The 12,695-nt window shown below is 36.9% G+C and overlaps 1 protein-coding gene and 1 long non-coding RNA gene across 15 annotated transcripts in view; one reads left to right on the plus strand and one right to left on the minus strand.

Moving 5' to 3' along the window:
* abca5 (ATP-binding cassette, sub-family A (ABC1), member 5) overlaps positions 1–10,205 on the plus strand; it is a 96,598-nt gene extending 86,393 nt beyond the window's left edge. For 7 of the 8 annotated variants that reach the window (XM_069930190.1, XM_069930189.1, XM_069930191.1 and 4 more), the window contains 6 exons: positions 289–383; positions 1,931–2,050; positions 2,861–3,013; positions 4,222–4,301; positions 6,854–6,909; positions 7,070–10,205. In XM_069930190.1, the coding sequence (XP_069786291.1) occupies positions 289–383; positions 1,931–2,050; positions 2,861–3,013; positions 4,222–4,301; positions 6,854–6,909; positions 7,070–7,171 (606 nt within the window). In that variant the 3' untranslated portion in view covers positions 7,172–10,205. Of the gene's footprint in view, positions 1–288; positions 384–1,015; positions 1,129–1,930; positions 2,051–2,860; positions 3,014–4,221; positions 4,302–6,853; positions 6,910–7,069 lie in introns of those variants that run through there. The other variant, XR_011354949.1, reaches the window with a different exon arrangement.
* The window catches only part of LOC138759565 (uncharacterized), a 77,856-nt gene that overhangs the window by 58,613 nt on the left and 6,548 nt on the right, over positions 1–12,695 (minus strand). The window lies entirely within an intron of this gene.

The raw sequence follows: 12,695 nt of genomic DNA on the forward strand, positions 1-12,695 counted from the left end.
TGTTAAATCTGTTCCTTAACATCTGCAATATTTATTCTGACATCATCTGAGTCTTGGTGTCAAATATAAAAAATGGTATTTAATTTCCAATGAGTACAAAGATTTGTGATAAAATAATGAATAATTCTCAAAACCACTTAAAATATTTACTTTAAAAGTAAATTGTATCCTGTTTAGCATTTTGAGGTGCTAGGCATAGGAATACATTCCATTTTGCTACCAATGATCACATGATCTGTAAATTAGTGTGTATTATAAATTAACTCCACTGTTTTTCTTGGTTTTAAGTTGTGTTTTGCACTGTGCATGCTGGGAAATCCTCAGATTGTATTAATGGACGAACCATCGACAGGTATGGATCCTAAAGCTAAACAATTCATGTGGTAAGTAGCAAAATTATTCAATTTCAAAAGTAATATAGTGCACTTGGCTGGAAGTTGACAGTGACTACATTGGGAGGGATCATCCATCGAGCAGACCATGTGTGGCATGAATAGCAGCCTAGTCCCTCAGAATGGTTGAATCGCTGGTCTCTCGCCAGCTGCAAATCGGATCCTCCACATGATGGCCAGGACTTTAATCTCCTGGCTACTGAGTCAGCAAACTGTCTTCTCCTTTCAGTGGTCCTAGCTCTAGGATTTTTTTTGTGCACTTGAATTGTTTAGTAAAGAGGGGGTTCTGAGTGAAATCTTAGGAAGGAATAGGGTCAGTTTACAACCCAGAACAACTTGGTACTGGCCCATCAGTCAACAATGTTATGCCAGTTGATATAAACCTACTCTACAACTATGTAATCTAATCTAATCCTACCTTGTAACCCTCTTAAATTTATATGCCTATCTGAGTATTTTGTACCAGCCTCCACCACCACCCTCAGCAATGCATTCCATGCACCCATTACTCTCTGTGGGGGGGGGGGGGAGGAGAGTGGAAGCATGCTTCTGACATCTCCCCCTAAAGTTGCCTCCACTTGCATTAACTAGATATCCTCTGGTATTTGCTTTTGTCACCTCAGGAAAAAAGCTGCTGGCTGTCCATCCTATCTCTGCCTCTTAATATTTTAAACATCTAAGTCACTTCTCATCTTTCGTCACTCAAAAGTCAGGAAGAAAGCTCGGAGGAGGTGGGGTAAGGCAGCGGAGAATGAATATTAAGTTTTAGCTTTGTGGTTGGGTAGGATATTTTTCACTGCAAAATTCCTTACAGGTAGATGACATAGAAAACCTTGATGTTTCTCTGCCGGGTCCTTACTTGAGATGGTCAGATTTAAAGCCATTCCCTATTCTCGAAAGAAGTATCACACATCATCAGTGTGCGCAGTTCACATGACACCACAGTGAGCCGAGATCTATGGCACAGCCACCCAAACTCCAGTTAGGTATTTGGCAGGCTTGTCAATAAACAGTGAGTGAGCAGAACACGTTGCATCTGCAATTGGACCATCATTTGTTCCTATTGAAATATTTATTGTGGCCTTCAAATTCATGAATGTAGTTGGATTTTCTTGTATTTGAAAATGAAAAGTGGAATCCTGAGTGGATCCTTTACAGTTTTTGCACCTTTATTGATTTAAAATTTCTATCTTCAGCTTAGTTCTGTTAAATATATCCATCCCTTCTAGGGTTTATTTCCTCGCCTTTAAAAATAAATCTCAAAAGATTTTGTAAGGCATAATATGCAAATGTAGGAACTGATGGATTTTCAAACTTGTTTTTATAAAACAAGTTCACAGCTTAAAATAAACAAGTCAGGTAAAATCGAATGTTCTTTGTCGGCATACAAAAATACCATTTTGTGTTTTGGACCTATGAATTTTTTTTAAATCTAAGGTCTCAAGTTGATAAAATCCAGTAAGTACTGAATTTGAAAATAATACAATTTTTATATATATAATTATTATAAACAATTTTTTTTTCTAAATTGATTTCAGGAAAGCAATTCGAGCTGCATTTAAGGACAGACAACGTGGTGCCATCCTGACCACACATTATATGGAGGAAGTAGAAGCACTTTGTGATCGAGTTGCGATCATGGTGTCAGGACAGCTACGGTATTGTTGTGTAAAATGTCTTGCTCGTGTAGACAGTGGATTATTATTTAGAAATGTATTTGGAGTCACCAGGTGACTAATGACATCACTTTTGTAATATTACTTTAATTTGGGTTTAGAGTCTGCCTGATAACAAAGGTACAGTATAAAGTTGGCAAATGAGAATTGGCACATTTGAACCACCTGGAGAGTCTTTCTCTTTCAAGTAACAGTGCATGGTGAATTTGTCAAAAAATATTTACCTTTGGACTATTATTGAGCATATTTTAATCATTGCTCATATTCTGTAAGTTGATAATAAATTTTAAATTGTCCCATAAATTGGTAGAGAATTTGTAATTGGTCACATTTTGTTCATTGTGGTTCTCTGCAAGCATACTATAATTTGTTAAATTCAACAGTTTATGTGCCTTTGCTTACTTGAAAGTACAAATTGCTGAAACGTGGATAGCAACGGTGAACGAGGATATAAGTAGTAATTGTATGGACACAAAACTGTTCAATGTCAATATGGGTAGATCTCGTCATAAATTTGAGGTGTCGGAAATGCTGCAATGATACTTGGACAGATATATTGCTGATCCACTGATTACTGTTGGATAACAATGTTTATACACATTGCCTTAATTCTACTAGTTACCACTTGTTCTAAATTTAAAAGTGTCAAGATATGATAATGCACTGATTCAAAATCAAGTGCTAAACATATGCAGACTATCTTGTTTCCCCTGGCCTCCCCCATAGCACAAGGGTTGCCTGATACAAGAATTGGTAAAACAGTAACGTTTGGATTATCTTGGTTGCAAACAGGTGTATTGGCTCCATTCAGCATTTAAAGAGCAAATACGGCAGTGGATATACACTGGAAATGAAACTGAAAGATGAGACCATTGAATCGCAACTGAAATCTGAGATTCATGATAAAATAATGCAATTTTTTCCCCATGCTACTCAACAAGAAAGGTAAAGTGCTTCTCAAATGTCTGTCTTGCCTTATCAATCACAACCTGTTATTTTCTCATTTTTAATTGTACAGATCCAATTTCTGCAGTATTTTGTAACATTTTAAATGCAGTTTCATGGATTGAAAGTTGTTTAAACCGTATATAATTTTAAAAAGGCGTTGTTGAAAATTGGTATTGCACTGTAATGATACCTGTTTGAATTGCAAATATGATGAATTTTAATTTTTCATAGTACAAGATGAACACTTCCAAAATTACTGCTCAGAATTAAGATGTTGTCACAGAAATTAAAATGAGCTGTAAGTTTATCTGTGGCAATGTTTACAGACATCTATTGATGCTTACTTTTGTGGAGTGAAGTGAAACTCAATAAGAATAACTGAGAATGTAACTGTTGAGTTCTACTGAGAATGGAAATTTTCTTTTTAAAACTCACTGCGAATGTAATTGTTCTTCCCATATTTAGCTGGGTGATTTGGTTAAACTCTGTGTTATTTGTGAATGGGGTTTCCTTATTCTGCAGCAGACCAAAACCATTAAAAAATTGCTTAGATTTATTTACGTTTCTTCTGCATTGTGAATTTTTTTCTGCCTCTTGATGTTTAAGTGGATCAGAATGATTAAAAGATAAATGGTTTATGATGAAAGCACCTAACTTTTTTCATATTTGAATGTTTTCCAAATGAAAGCTGTTATCTAGTATCATAATATGTTTAATACATTTCTGAAATTGTTTGTAGTTGGTGAACAATGTTCAGTTTTTACATTGATGTAATATCTCAACACTATTTATGAAATTGAATTGGTTTAGGAATGTTTTGGACTGCAATAATTTTGTTCCTTCATTGTTCTTGGACTGATCCAAGGTCTTGACTCAAAATTTTGACCATCCCTTTGCCTCCACATTTTGACATCTTCTATCCATTTATGTATTTTTTGATGCTCTGGAAATAATTGTTGCTCGCATTGATGCTGTTCCTTTTTAGAAAGCAGAAGTTGCATGGGGAAGAGAAAGACATGGCCAAAGATTAAGAATGATAACGTTTTTGGCAAATTAATTTGTGGACAATGTGATAAATTGTCCAAAATAAAAAGTGTGTTCCACAAAGTTTTGTTTGAGTGAAAACTCTATCCATGATCTTAATCTCTGCAGAAATGTACCAGAAAAAAAATAATTGTTTCCCCTTCTGAATACTTCTATTTCAGTTTTTTTGCAATGATGGCATACAAAATTCCCAAAGGTGATGTGAAATCTCTATCAAAAGCATTTTCTCAACTTGAAGAGGGTAAAAATCCATATTCTTTGTTTTTTGTGATGAAATAGTAACAATGTGAAATGAGCCTAAGAAATTAATGGAATAAAGATGGAGTCTTCAAATTCTGGGTGCACTCAATATTACTTGAATCCTGTTGTTTAAAATACTGTAGCCGAAGGAGTGATCAGTGTTTTTTAATATAGAAATTGAATGCGGAAAATAGAATTGTGGAGGAAGTGATATCAGGATTAGAGAAACAGCAGATATGTTAAGGTAAAATGGGAAGAGTAAGAAACTGGGAGCAGAGGGACTTTTAATGGTCATGAAGATCTCAAAAGTATTGAAAGATACAGAAAAGAAAACTTTATGGCTGAGAGGATTGAGATCTAATCGCATTTTACTTTAGAAATGCTCATTTATGTTCACTTGGCGACAAAGGAGGATTTATTAGATTATTTCAGATTGAAACTAGTTAAAACATATTTTCTCCTTTTGATGTAACAGGTTATTCTGCAGATTTGTAGGAGATCTTGGGAAGCAAATTTGGACTCCCTGGATCCTTAATGGTGATTCATAAATTGTTGCCAATATATTTTCCTGGCCTCAAATTCACGTGGTCCATCTCTGCAACACTCCTCTCTATCTCCATCTTGGGAGATAAACTCTCTGCAGATATCTTCTGTAAACCCACCACAGTATGACTATACCTCTTCACTCAGTCTCCTGTAAGGATTCTAATTCTCTCAATTTCCCCATTTCTTTTGGATCTGCTGAGGTCTTCCATTCCAGAACATCCAAGACGACCTCCTTCAAAAAATGTGGCATCCCCTATATTGCCATCAACTCAGCCCTTACTTGTACCTCCTGTATTTCCCGCACATTTGCCCTAGTCCTCGTCTACCACCAGTTTCTGCATCCAACATATCTGCAATGTAAGCCTTGATCACGCAAATATCTTTTCTGCAGCTTCTGGGTATTTTCCGATTCATTAAAATATTTTTTGTCATGTTAAGAAGTTTGATCTGTTAGAAAAACAAATGGCCTAATAAGTTTACAAAGATTTTTTAGATTTCCCAACGAGGCATATTGGTGTGGGAATCCATAAAATATTTGTTACTAGACACTAGTTTCAGAATAAGACAAATGTACAATAACTGTGATATTGGCAAGACTGATTAGACACCTTGCTAACATGTTGAGTTTCCTTTAACTGTAAATAACCGATTCTATCCTTCTACTTGATAGGAATTTAGGATCACCATCTCGCCGTTGTTCTCCATCTTGTGTGTACACTATCCTGGATATTTCACTTTCTGAATATTCTGGATAAATACCTTGATTTAAATATCAAGGTGTTAAACATCTTCAGCAAACTCTCATTCCAATGCATTACTGTAAAAGCGCTTATAATTTCCTCTCTTTTGAAGTCTCACTATTAGCAGCTTATGATACGTAGAACAGTATAAGTCCCTTCAGCCCACAACGTTGTGCTGACCTGTATAAATCTACTCAACAATCTAAACCTTCCTTATCTCAAACCCTTTGCCCTCTTTTTTTTAAAAAAAACACCTTTGAATTGTGAGCTCAGGTTTCCTTCTCTTGTCTCTGAGGCTGTTCCCAGTTCCTCTCTCTTCTTGTTCAGGAATTATTTTTTCTTTGTCAAGTATTTTAGAGCAGTGACCCGAATGTATAATGTTGTTTTTCGTGGACCTCAAGAATCATTCAGTTTATTTTCTAAACCATTTTTGTATCTCTTGTGCTCTGGAACACAGATTTTATTGATCTCTTCGAACGATTACATTCACATCCATTCCAATACCGTCTGATACTTTCAATTAATACACTGAAAAATACTTACCACACTGTTCCACTAAAAATATTGTTACATTTATTCATTCAACCATTCTATCAATATGCATTATCAATAAAAAAAATTTTAAACCCTTGTTTTTTTGCCATCAAATATGGGTTGGATTTGAAGATTGAGGTAGGCCCCAAAAGCATCTCTGATGCCATGGAACTCTCAGGGCTTTTTTCAGTTGAGGTTAAGCACCTGGCTAATTTGTCTGTAAAATGCTTCATTTAAAAAAAATTAAATTATTTACAAATACTTTTCTACTTTTTGGTAGGTATAATTGGATATCATTTTTAAGTGACTATTCCAACAATGTGCACTATATTTACTACCATAAATAGTACATCATTTGGAAATGTTAAATGTGAGCGTTATATTTTTCAATAGTTGGCTCTATATTTTGCCTATTGATCTACTGAATGCAAATGAAATAAAATTATTTTTTTAAGAGTTTGTATTAGTGTATGGATGTTCAGTTTTTATAAAAAAGATTGTTTACAACCTGAAATGGGTGTTTTGCTGCCCCTTTTCTCTCTGATAATCTAAAACAGTACTGTACTCCAATTTAAATGCATCTTAATGCAATTTAAATGCATCTGGAATTGAATTACATGGGCCCATTCAAAGAGCTTGCCTTTTATGTTTAATATAGTGAAATAGACATGAACAATTGTCCAATCCCTTACTGAATCTGAATGTCCAGGTAATAATGCATCTTTGCTTGCAGCTAAACACAGTTATGACATAGAAGAATATAGTTTCTCACAATCAACACTGGACCAGGTAAAATCTTAATTTTCACAATAATTTCTCTACTAAACTATGAATATGGACAGGGAGAGAGTAAAATATTGTGTTTAATAGATGGTGAAAGTTGCATGTGTCTTAAAGGTCAGTTGAATGTATCAATCTTTTTACTGAAAATCTTTTCTAATGGTTTCAGGTTTTCATGCAGTTCGCTAAAGAACAAGAAAGTAATGAAGATGATCCTAAAGTTCTGAATACAAGCTTTCGATGGCAGCAGCTTCAGCAAAATGAATGTTAACATGGATTAGAGTTGTTCTACCAGCTTTATGACAAGAAAACCTCAGTATGGTATTAAATCAGATTTCCTGATTGAAGCCAGTAATATCTGAGGTGTTACTGCACCAACTAGGCATGTGGTCAATTTATGTTTAAAAAAAAAATTCAGTCCAAGATACAAGGAGAAAATATACTGCTGCATTTGAAATTTCTGAACCTGGAAGTGCTTTATTTAATATTAATGTAAGTGTTGTGAAGATCTGAATTCACTTTATATCTGACAATAACTAACCTGCATGTTTATTGTACCAGAGATGTTTCAGATGATAGGATATAACAATATTTTCTCATTTGTCTTGCTCTTTGTACCTCTCGCGACAGCAATAATTCACCACAAGGTTTTGCAATACACAAGGTCTCCCCCCCCCCCCCCCCCCCGCCCCTCAGGAATATCATTGGCTCCTACATTTCAACCCAGATTGGTGAAAATTAGGTATTTGGTTTTTGTTCCCCCAGATTAAACTTGACATATTAGAACTAAGGTCATTTCAGGTTAAAAATGAAATTAGTACGTTTGTTTCCAGAGTAATTTCATAATATTGTTTGTGTACATAGTATTCTTTGGCACTCTTTTAAAGTTAAAGGATGGGCATTGACTTCTATCATTATACCATAAATTCAAGTTTTACAGGTCAAATTTGTAACAATTTTACAATGTATTTTTTCTATAACTATAAAGCAAATCATTCAGACCAAATTTAAGTATACATGAGTAAATTAGATATGTTATTATTTCTGTTCTATAGCTAATAATGTAGAAACTGGATCTGTTCAATCATGGGTGTACGTGGAAAAAAAACTTACTTTGTGATGGTTGTTGCATTTATGAATTCTTACCAATCTCCATTTATCTACCAGAATCTGTTCTAAAGTATAATGATGCTAAGCTGCTTCATTGAGTATAACGTAATGACAAGTTGAATAAGGGACTTTAAAACATTTTTTGTTTAGTACAAGTAGCTACACATTTTTCACAATTAAGACAGTGAAAAAGCTAATTAGTGCATTTTACCGTAACTGTTTATACTTGGATTTAGGTCCTGTTTATTCTATCATCCTGATATCAACCACAAAAAAACTAAGCATAATATAATTAATTGCTACCATTTCACTGCAATGAAAAGTGAAATTTAGTAACATTTTTAACTTCAGCAAATCATAACTGAATTTTGAGTATTCAACTTCTTTTTTTTTAAATATATCACAGACCATATTTTCCAATCACCTTGTGCACCTTTTGTATTTGGGTATTTTATGCCTTTTGTAAATTAGAATTTTCTTAAGTTCAAATGAGCTTTTGTAAAACTTTGATTTTAATTTTGAAATTGGATGTGCAGCTATTTTTCTTGCTTGGTGCTGCCAGCAAGCATGGAAAATATAAATAACTTTAAAAAACCAAATCAATCACATCTGGGTACACTGAGGTGTTTCTGGCCAATGTAGTTAAAGTTACCGCCCCTTAGGAATGATGTGTAATATAATTATTCTTAATGAGAGAGGTTGAATTCATCTGAACTTCTAATAGCTATTGAATTTTATATGCCTTAAAAATATGGACAACACAAATTCTTTGGCTAACTTGAGTAGATTTAATATTTAAACATTGTATTTTGCTGTTGGCTAGTTCTAAAGTAATTTTTACCATCAATTTCTCACAGACTATTAAATGGAATGTTATAATTGGAAAGGTTTTAATTTCATTGCAGTACATTTGTGGCAGGTGCAGGAGGCCAGAGTGAGATTGTCTCGTTGATCAGTGCAAATCTTTCCTCAGGACAATTCACGCGTGCATGATCAGCTGTGATTTGGTCTGCCAGTAGGTTCAGTAAAGTAGACTATACATTTTAATTTATCTTTCCATGGAGTGTGCTGGTGATAACTTCATTTTAGTTCATTCCATTAAATGATTGCTTGCTAAATGATTTAAAAAAAAACAGATGCTGCAGATCTGAATTTTTTTTTAAATCCTGGAAATATTTAGCAGGTCAAGTAGCATTTATGGAAAGAGAAAGAATTATCATTTCAGATCATCGAATTTGAGATTCCAGCAGTTTTATTTCTGCTTTCATTTTTTTGCTAGTATGTTAGCTTTTGTGATATTTCTACTTCAGTTTGCTTCACAATTGATGATATCATTGATATTTTCCTGGAGAAAGGTTAGTTCCTTAGATGGTTTGAATTTTAATTATGATGTACAGGTCTAGGAGTAGCCAAACCTGTGTTTGGGCATTCTTAAGATTGTTTTAACAGCAGACATAATAGGTTTTTTTAATGTTTTACTGTAAATGGGTTTGGTTTGTATTGATAGTTCTACTTCATGTTCAGGGTACTGTTTTCAGTTTTTATTGCAGTCTTCAGCAATTCCAGTGGTTGAATTCAATGATTCTTAGTATAATACAGAATGATTCACAGTTTGTAAGATATACCAATACTACTGTATTTAAAATGGCATCAGGGCTGATGACATAATTTCATTCTTGACTTCGTTCGTACTTTTCACTGATCAAAATTCATATTTAATTTTGACATCTCATTTTAATTAGACAGTAATAAAACTTCTCTATCAGATAAACTGCCTTTTGGTTACAGTTATACTTGCAATATTCAAGTGAAGCTTCCACCTTTTCCATCATTTAAGTGTTGGTTAGCATTAAACAGGCTACAAAACTGAAAATATTTCAGATGGAATAAAAAGTAGACAACATGCAAACAGACAAAAAAGAATGGATTAAAATAGGGTACATAATAAAAATGGATTTGAATAAATATGTAATGCTTGCCTGGCTGAGGGAACTACACTAGATTGTATAATGTAAAGAGTAGGTTGAATCCTGAGCATCCATGAAAAATGTCTGTTCATACACAGAAACTGAAAATAATTCAACCTAATGTTACATCTACATAGTCGAGCATTTATTTTCTAGAATATTTAATTCATCTGTATGAAATTGTATTGCATGTTGCTAAATAACAATAAATAATGGCACTTGAAGAAATATTGCACTAAACACATTTTTATTGACTATATGAATGCTGGTGTAATCAACAACCACGTGATGCCAACCATTCCTGCTCTGGCTCAAGCCTGTTCATCAGAATGCTAATCTCCATGTAGTTTTTTTTTTAAAAGAGTTTGTGACTTGGGAAGGGTGATTCAGCTTCAAAGAGAAAATTGCTCCCCTAATTATGATTGACTGTTGCATTTGTATTGTTGATTTGGTCAAAATTCAATCATCGTGTCATATAAAATAGAAACAGTCCCTTTTGGCCACTGTGTCCATACCAACCTCCTTCTTGGCTTGGCTTCGCGGACGAAGATTTATAGAGGGGGTAAATGACCACGTCAGCTGCAGGCTCGTTTGTGGCTGACAAGTCCGATGCGGGACAGGCAGACACGGTTGCAGGGGAAAATTGGTTGGTTGGGGTTGGGTGTTGGGTTTTTCCTCCTTTGTCTTTTGTCAGTGAGGTGGGCTCTGCGGTCTTCTTCAAAGGAGGTTGCTGCCCGCCAAACTGTGAGGCGCCAAAATGCACGGTTTGAGGCAATATCAGCCCACTGGCGGTGGTCAATGTGGCAGGCACCAAGAGATTTCTTTAGGCAGTCCTTGTACCTCTTCTTTGGTGCACCTCTGTCACGGTGGCCAGTGGAGAGCTCGCCATAGAACACGATCTTGGGAAGGCGATGGTCCTCCATTCTGGAGACGTGACCCACCCAACGCAGCTGGATCTTCAGCAGCGTGGACTCAATGCTGTCGGCCTCTGCCATCTCGAGTACTTCGATGTTAGGGATGAAGTCGCTCCAATGAATGTTGAGGATGGAGCAGAGACAACGCTGGTAGAAGCGTTCTAGGAGCCGTAGGTGATGCTGGTAGAGGACCCATGATTCGGAGCTGAACAGGAGTGTGGGTATGACAACGGCTCTGTATATGCTTATCTTTGTGAAGATTTTCAGTTGGTTGTTTTTCCAGACTCTTGTGTAGTCTTCCAAAGGCGCTATTTGCCTTGGCGAGTCTGTTGTCTATCTCGTTGTCGATCCTTGCATCTGATGAAATGGTGCAGCCGAGATAGGTAAACTGGTTGACCGTTTTGAGTTTTTTTGTGCCCGATGGAGATGTGGGGGGGCTGGTAGTCATGGTGGGGAGCTGGCTGATGGAGGACCTCAGTTTTCTTCAGGCTGACTTCCAGGCCAAACATTTTGGCAGTTTCCGCAAAACAGGACGTCAAGCGCTGAAGAGCTGGCTCTGAATGGGCAACTAAAGCGGCATCGTCTGCAAAGAGTAGTTCACGGACAAGTTTCTCTTGTGTCTTGGTGTGAGCTTGCAGGCGCCTCAGATTGAAGAGACTGCCATCCGTGCGGTACCGGATGTAAACAGCGTCTTCATTGTTGGGGTCCTTCATGGCTTGGTTTAGCATCATGCTGAAGAAGATTGAAAAGAGGGTTGGTGCGAGAACACAGCCTTGCTTCACGCCATTGTTAATGGAGAAGGGTTCAGAGAGCTCATTGCTGTATCTGATCCGACCTTGTTGGTTCTCATGCAGTTGGATAACCATGTTGAGGAACTTTGGGGGGCATCCGATGCGCTCTAGTATTTGCCAAAGCCCTTTCCTGCTCACGGTGCCGAAGGCTTTGGTGAGGTCAACAAAGGTGATGTAGAGTCCTTTGTTTTGTTCTCTGCACTTTTCTTGGAGCTGTCTGAGGGCAAAGACCATGTCAGTAGTTCCTCTGTTTGCGCGAAAGCCGCACTGTGATTCTGGGAGAATATTCTCGGCGACACTGGGTATTATTCTATTTAGGAGAATCCTAGCGAAGATTTTGCCTGCAATGGAGAGCAGCGTGATTCCCCTGTAGTTTGAGCAGTCTGATTTCTCGCCTTTGTTTTTGTACAGGGTGATGATTATGGCATCACGAAGGTCCTGAGGCAGCTTTCCTTGGTCCCAGCAGAGCTTGAAAAACTCATGCAGTTTGGCATGCAGAGTTTTGCCGCCAGCCTTCCAGACCTCTGGGGGATTTCCATCCATACCTGCTACTTTGCCACTTTTCAGTTGTTCAATTGCCCTATATGTCTCATCCTGGGTGAGGACCTCATCCAGCTCTAGCCTTAGGGGCTGTTGAGGGAGCTGGAGCAGGGCGGAATCTTGGACTGAGCGGTTGGCACTGAAAAGAGATTGGAAGTGTTCTGACCATCGGTTGAGGATGGAGATCTTGTCGCTGAGGAGTACTTTGCCGTCCGAGCTGCGCAGCGGGCTTTGGACTTGGGGTGAGGGGCCCTAAAGTAACCATAAAGTAACTATATATATATATATCTTTGGCTTGGCTTCGCGGACGAAGATTTATGGAGGGGGTAAAAAGTCCACGTCAGCTGCAGGCTCGTTTGTGGCTGACAAGTCCGATGCGGGACAGGCAGACACGGTTGCAGCGGTTGCAGGGGAAAATTGGTTGGTTGGGGTTGGGTGTTGGGTTTTTCCTCCTTTATATATACAAATTCCAT

The sequence above is a fragment of the Narcine bancroftii genome, chromosome 3, assembly GCF_036971445.1.
Source record: "Narcine bancroftii isolate sNarBan1 chromosome 3, sNarBan1.hap1, whole genome shotgun sequence".
NCBI classification, from domain to species: Eukaryota; Metazoa; Chordata; class Chondrichthyes; order Torpediniformes; family Narcinidae; genus Narcine; species Narcine bancroftii.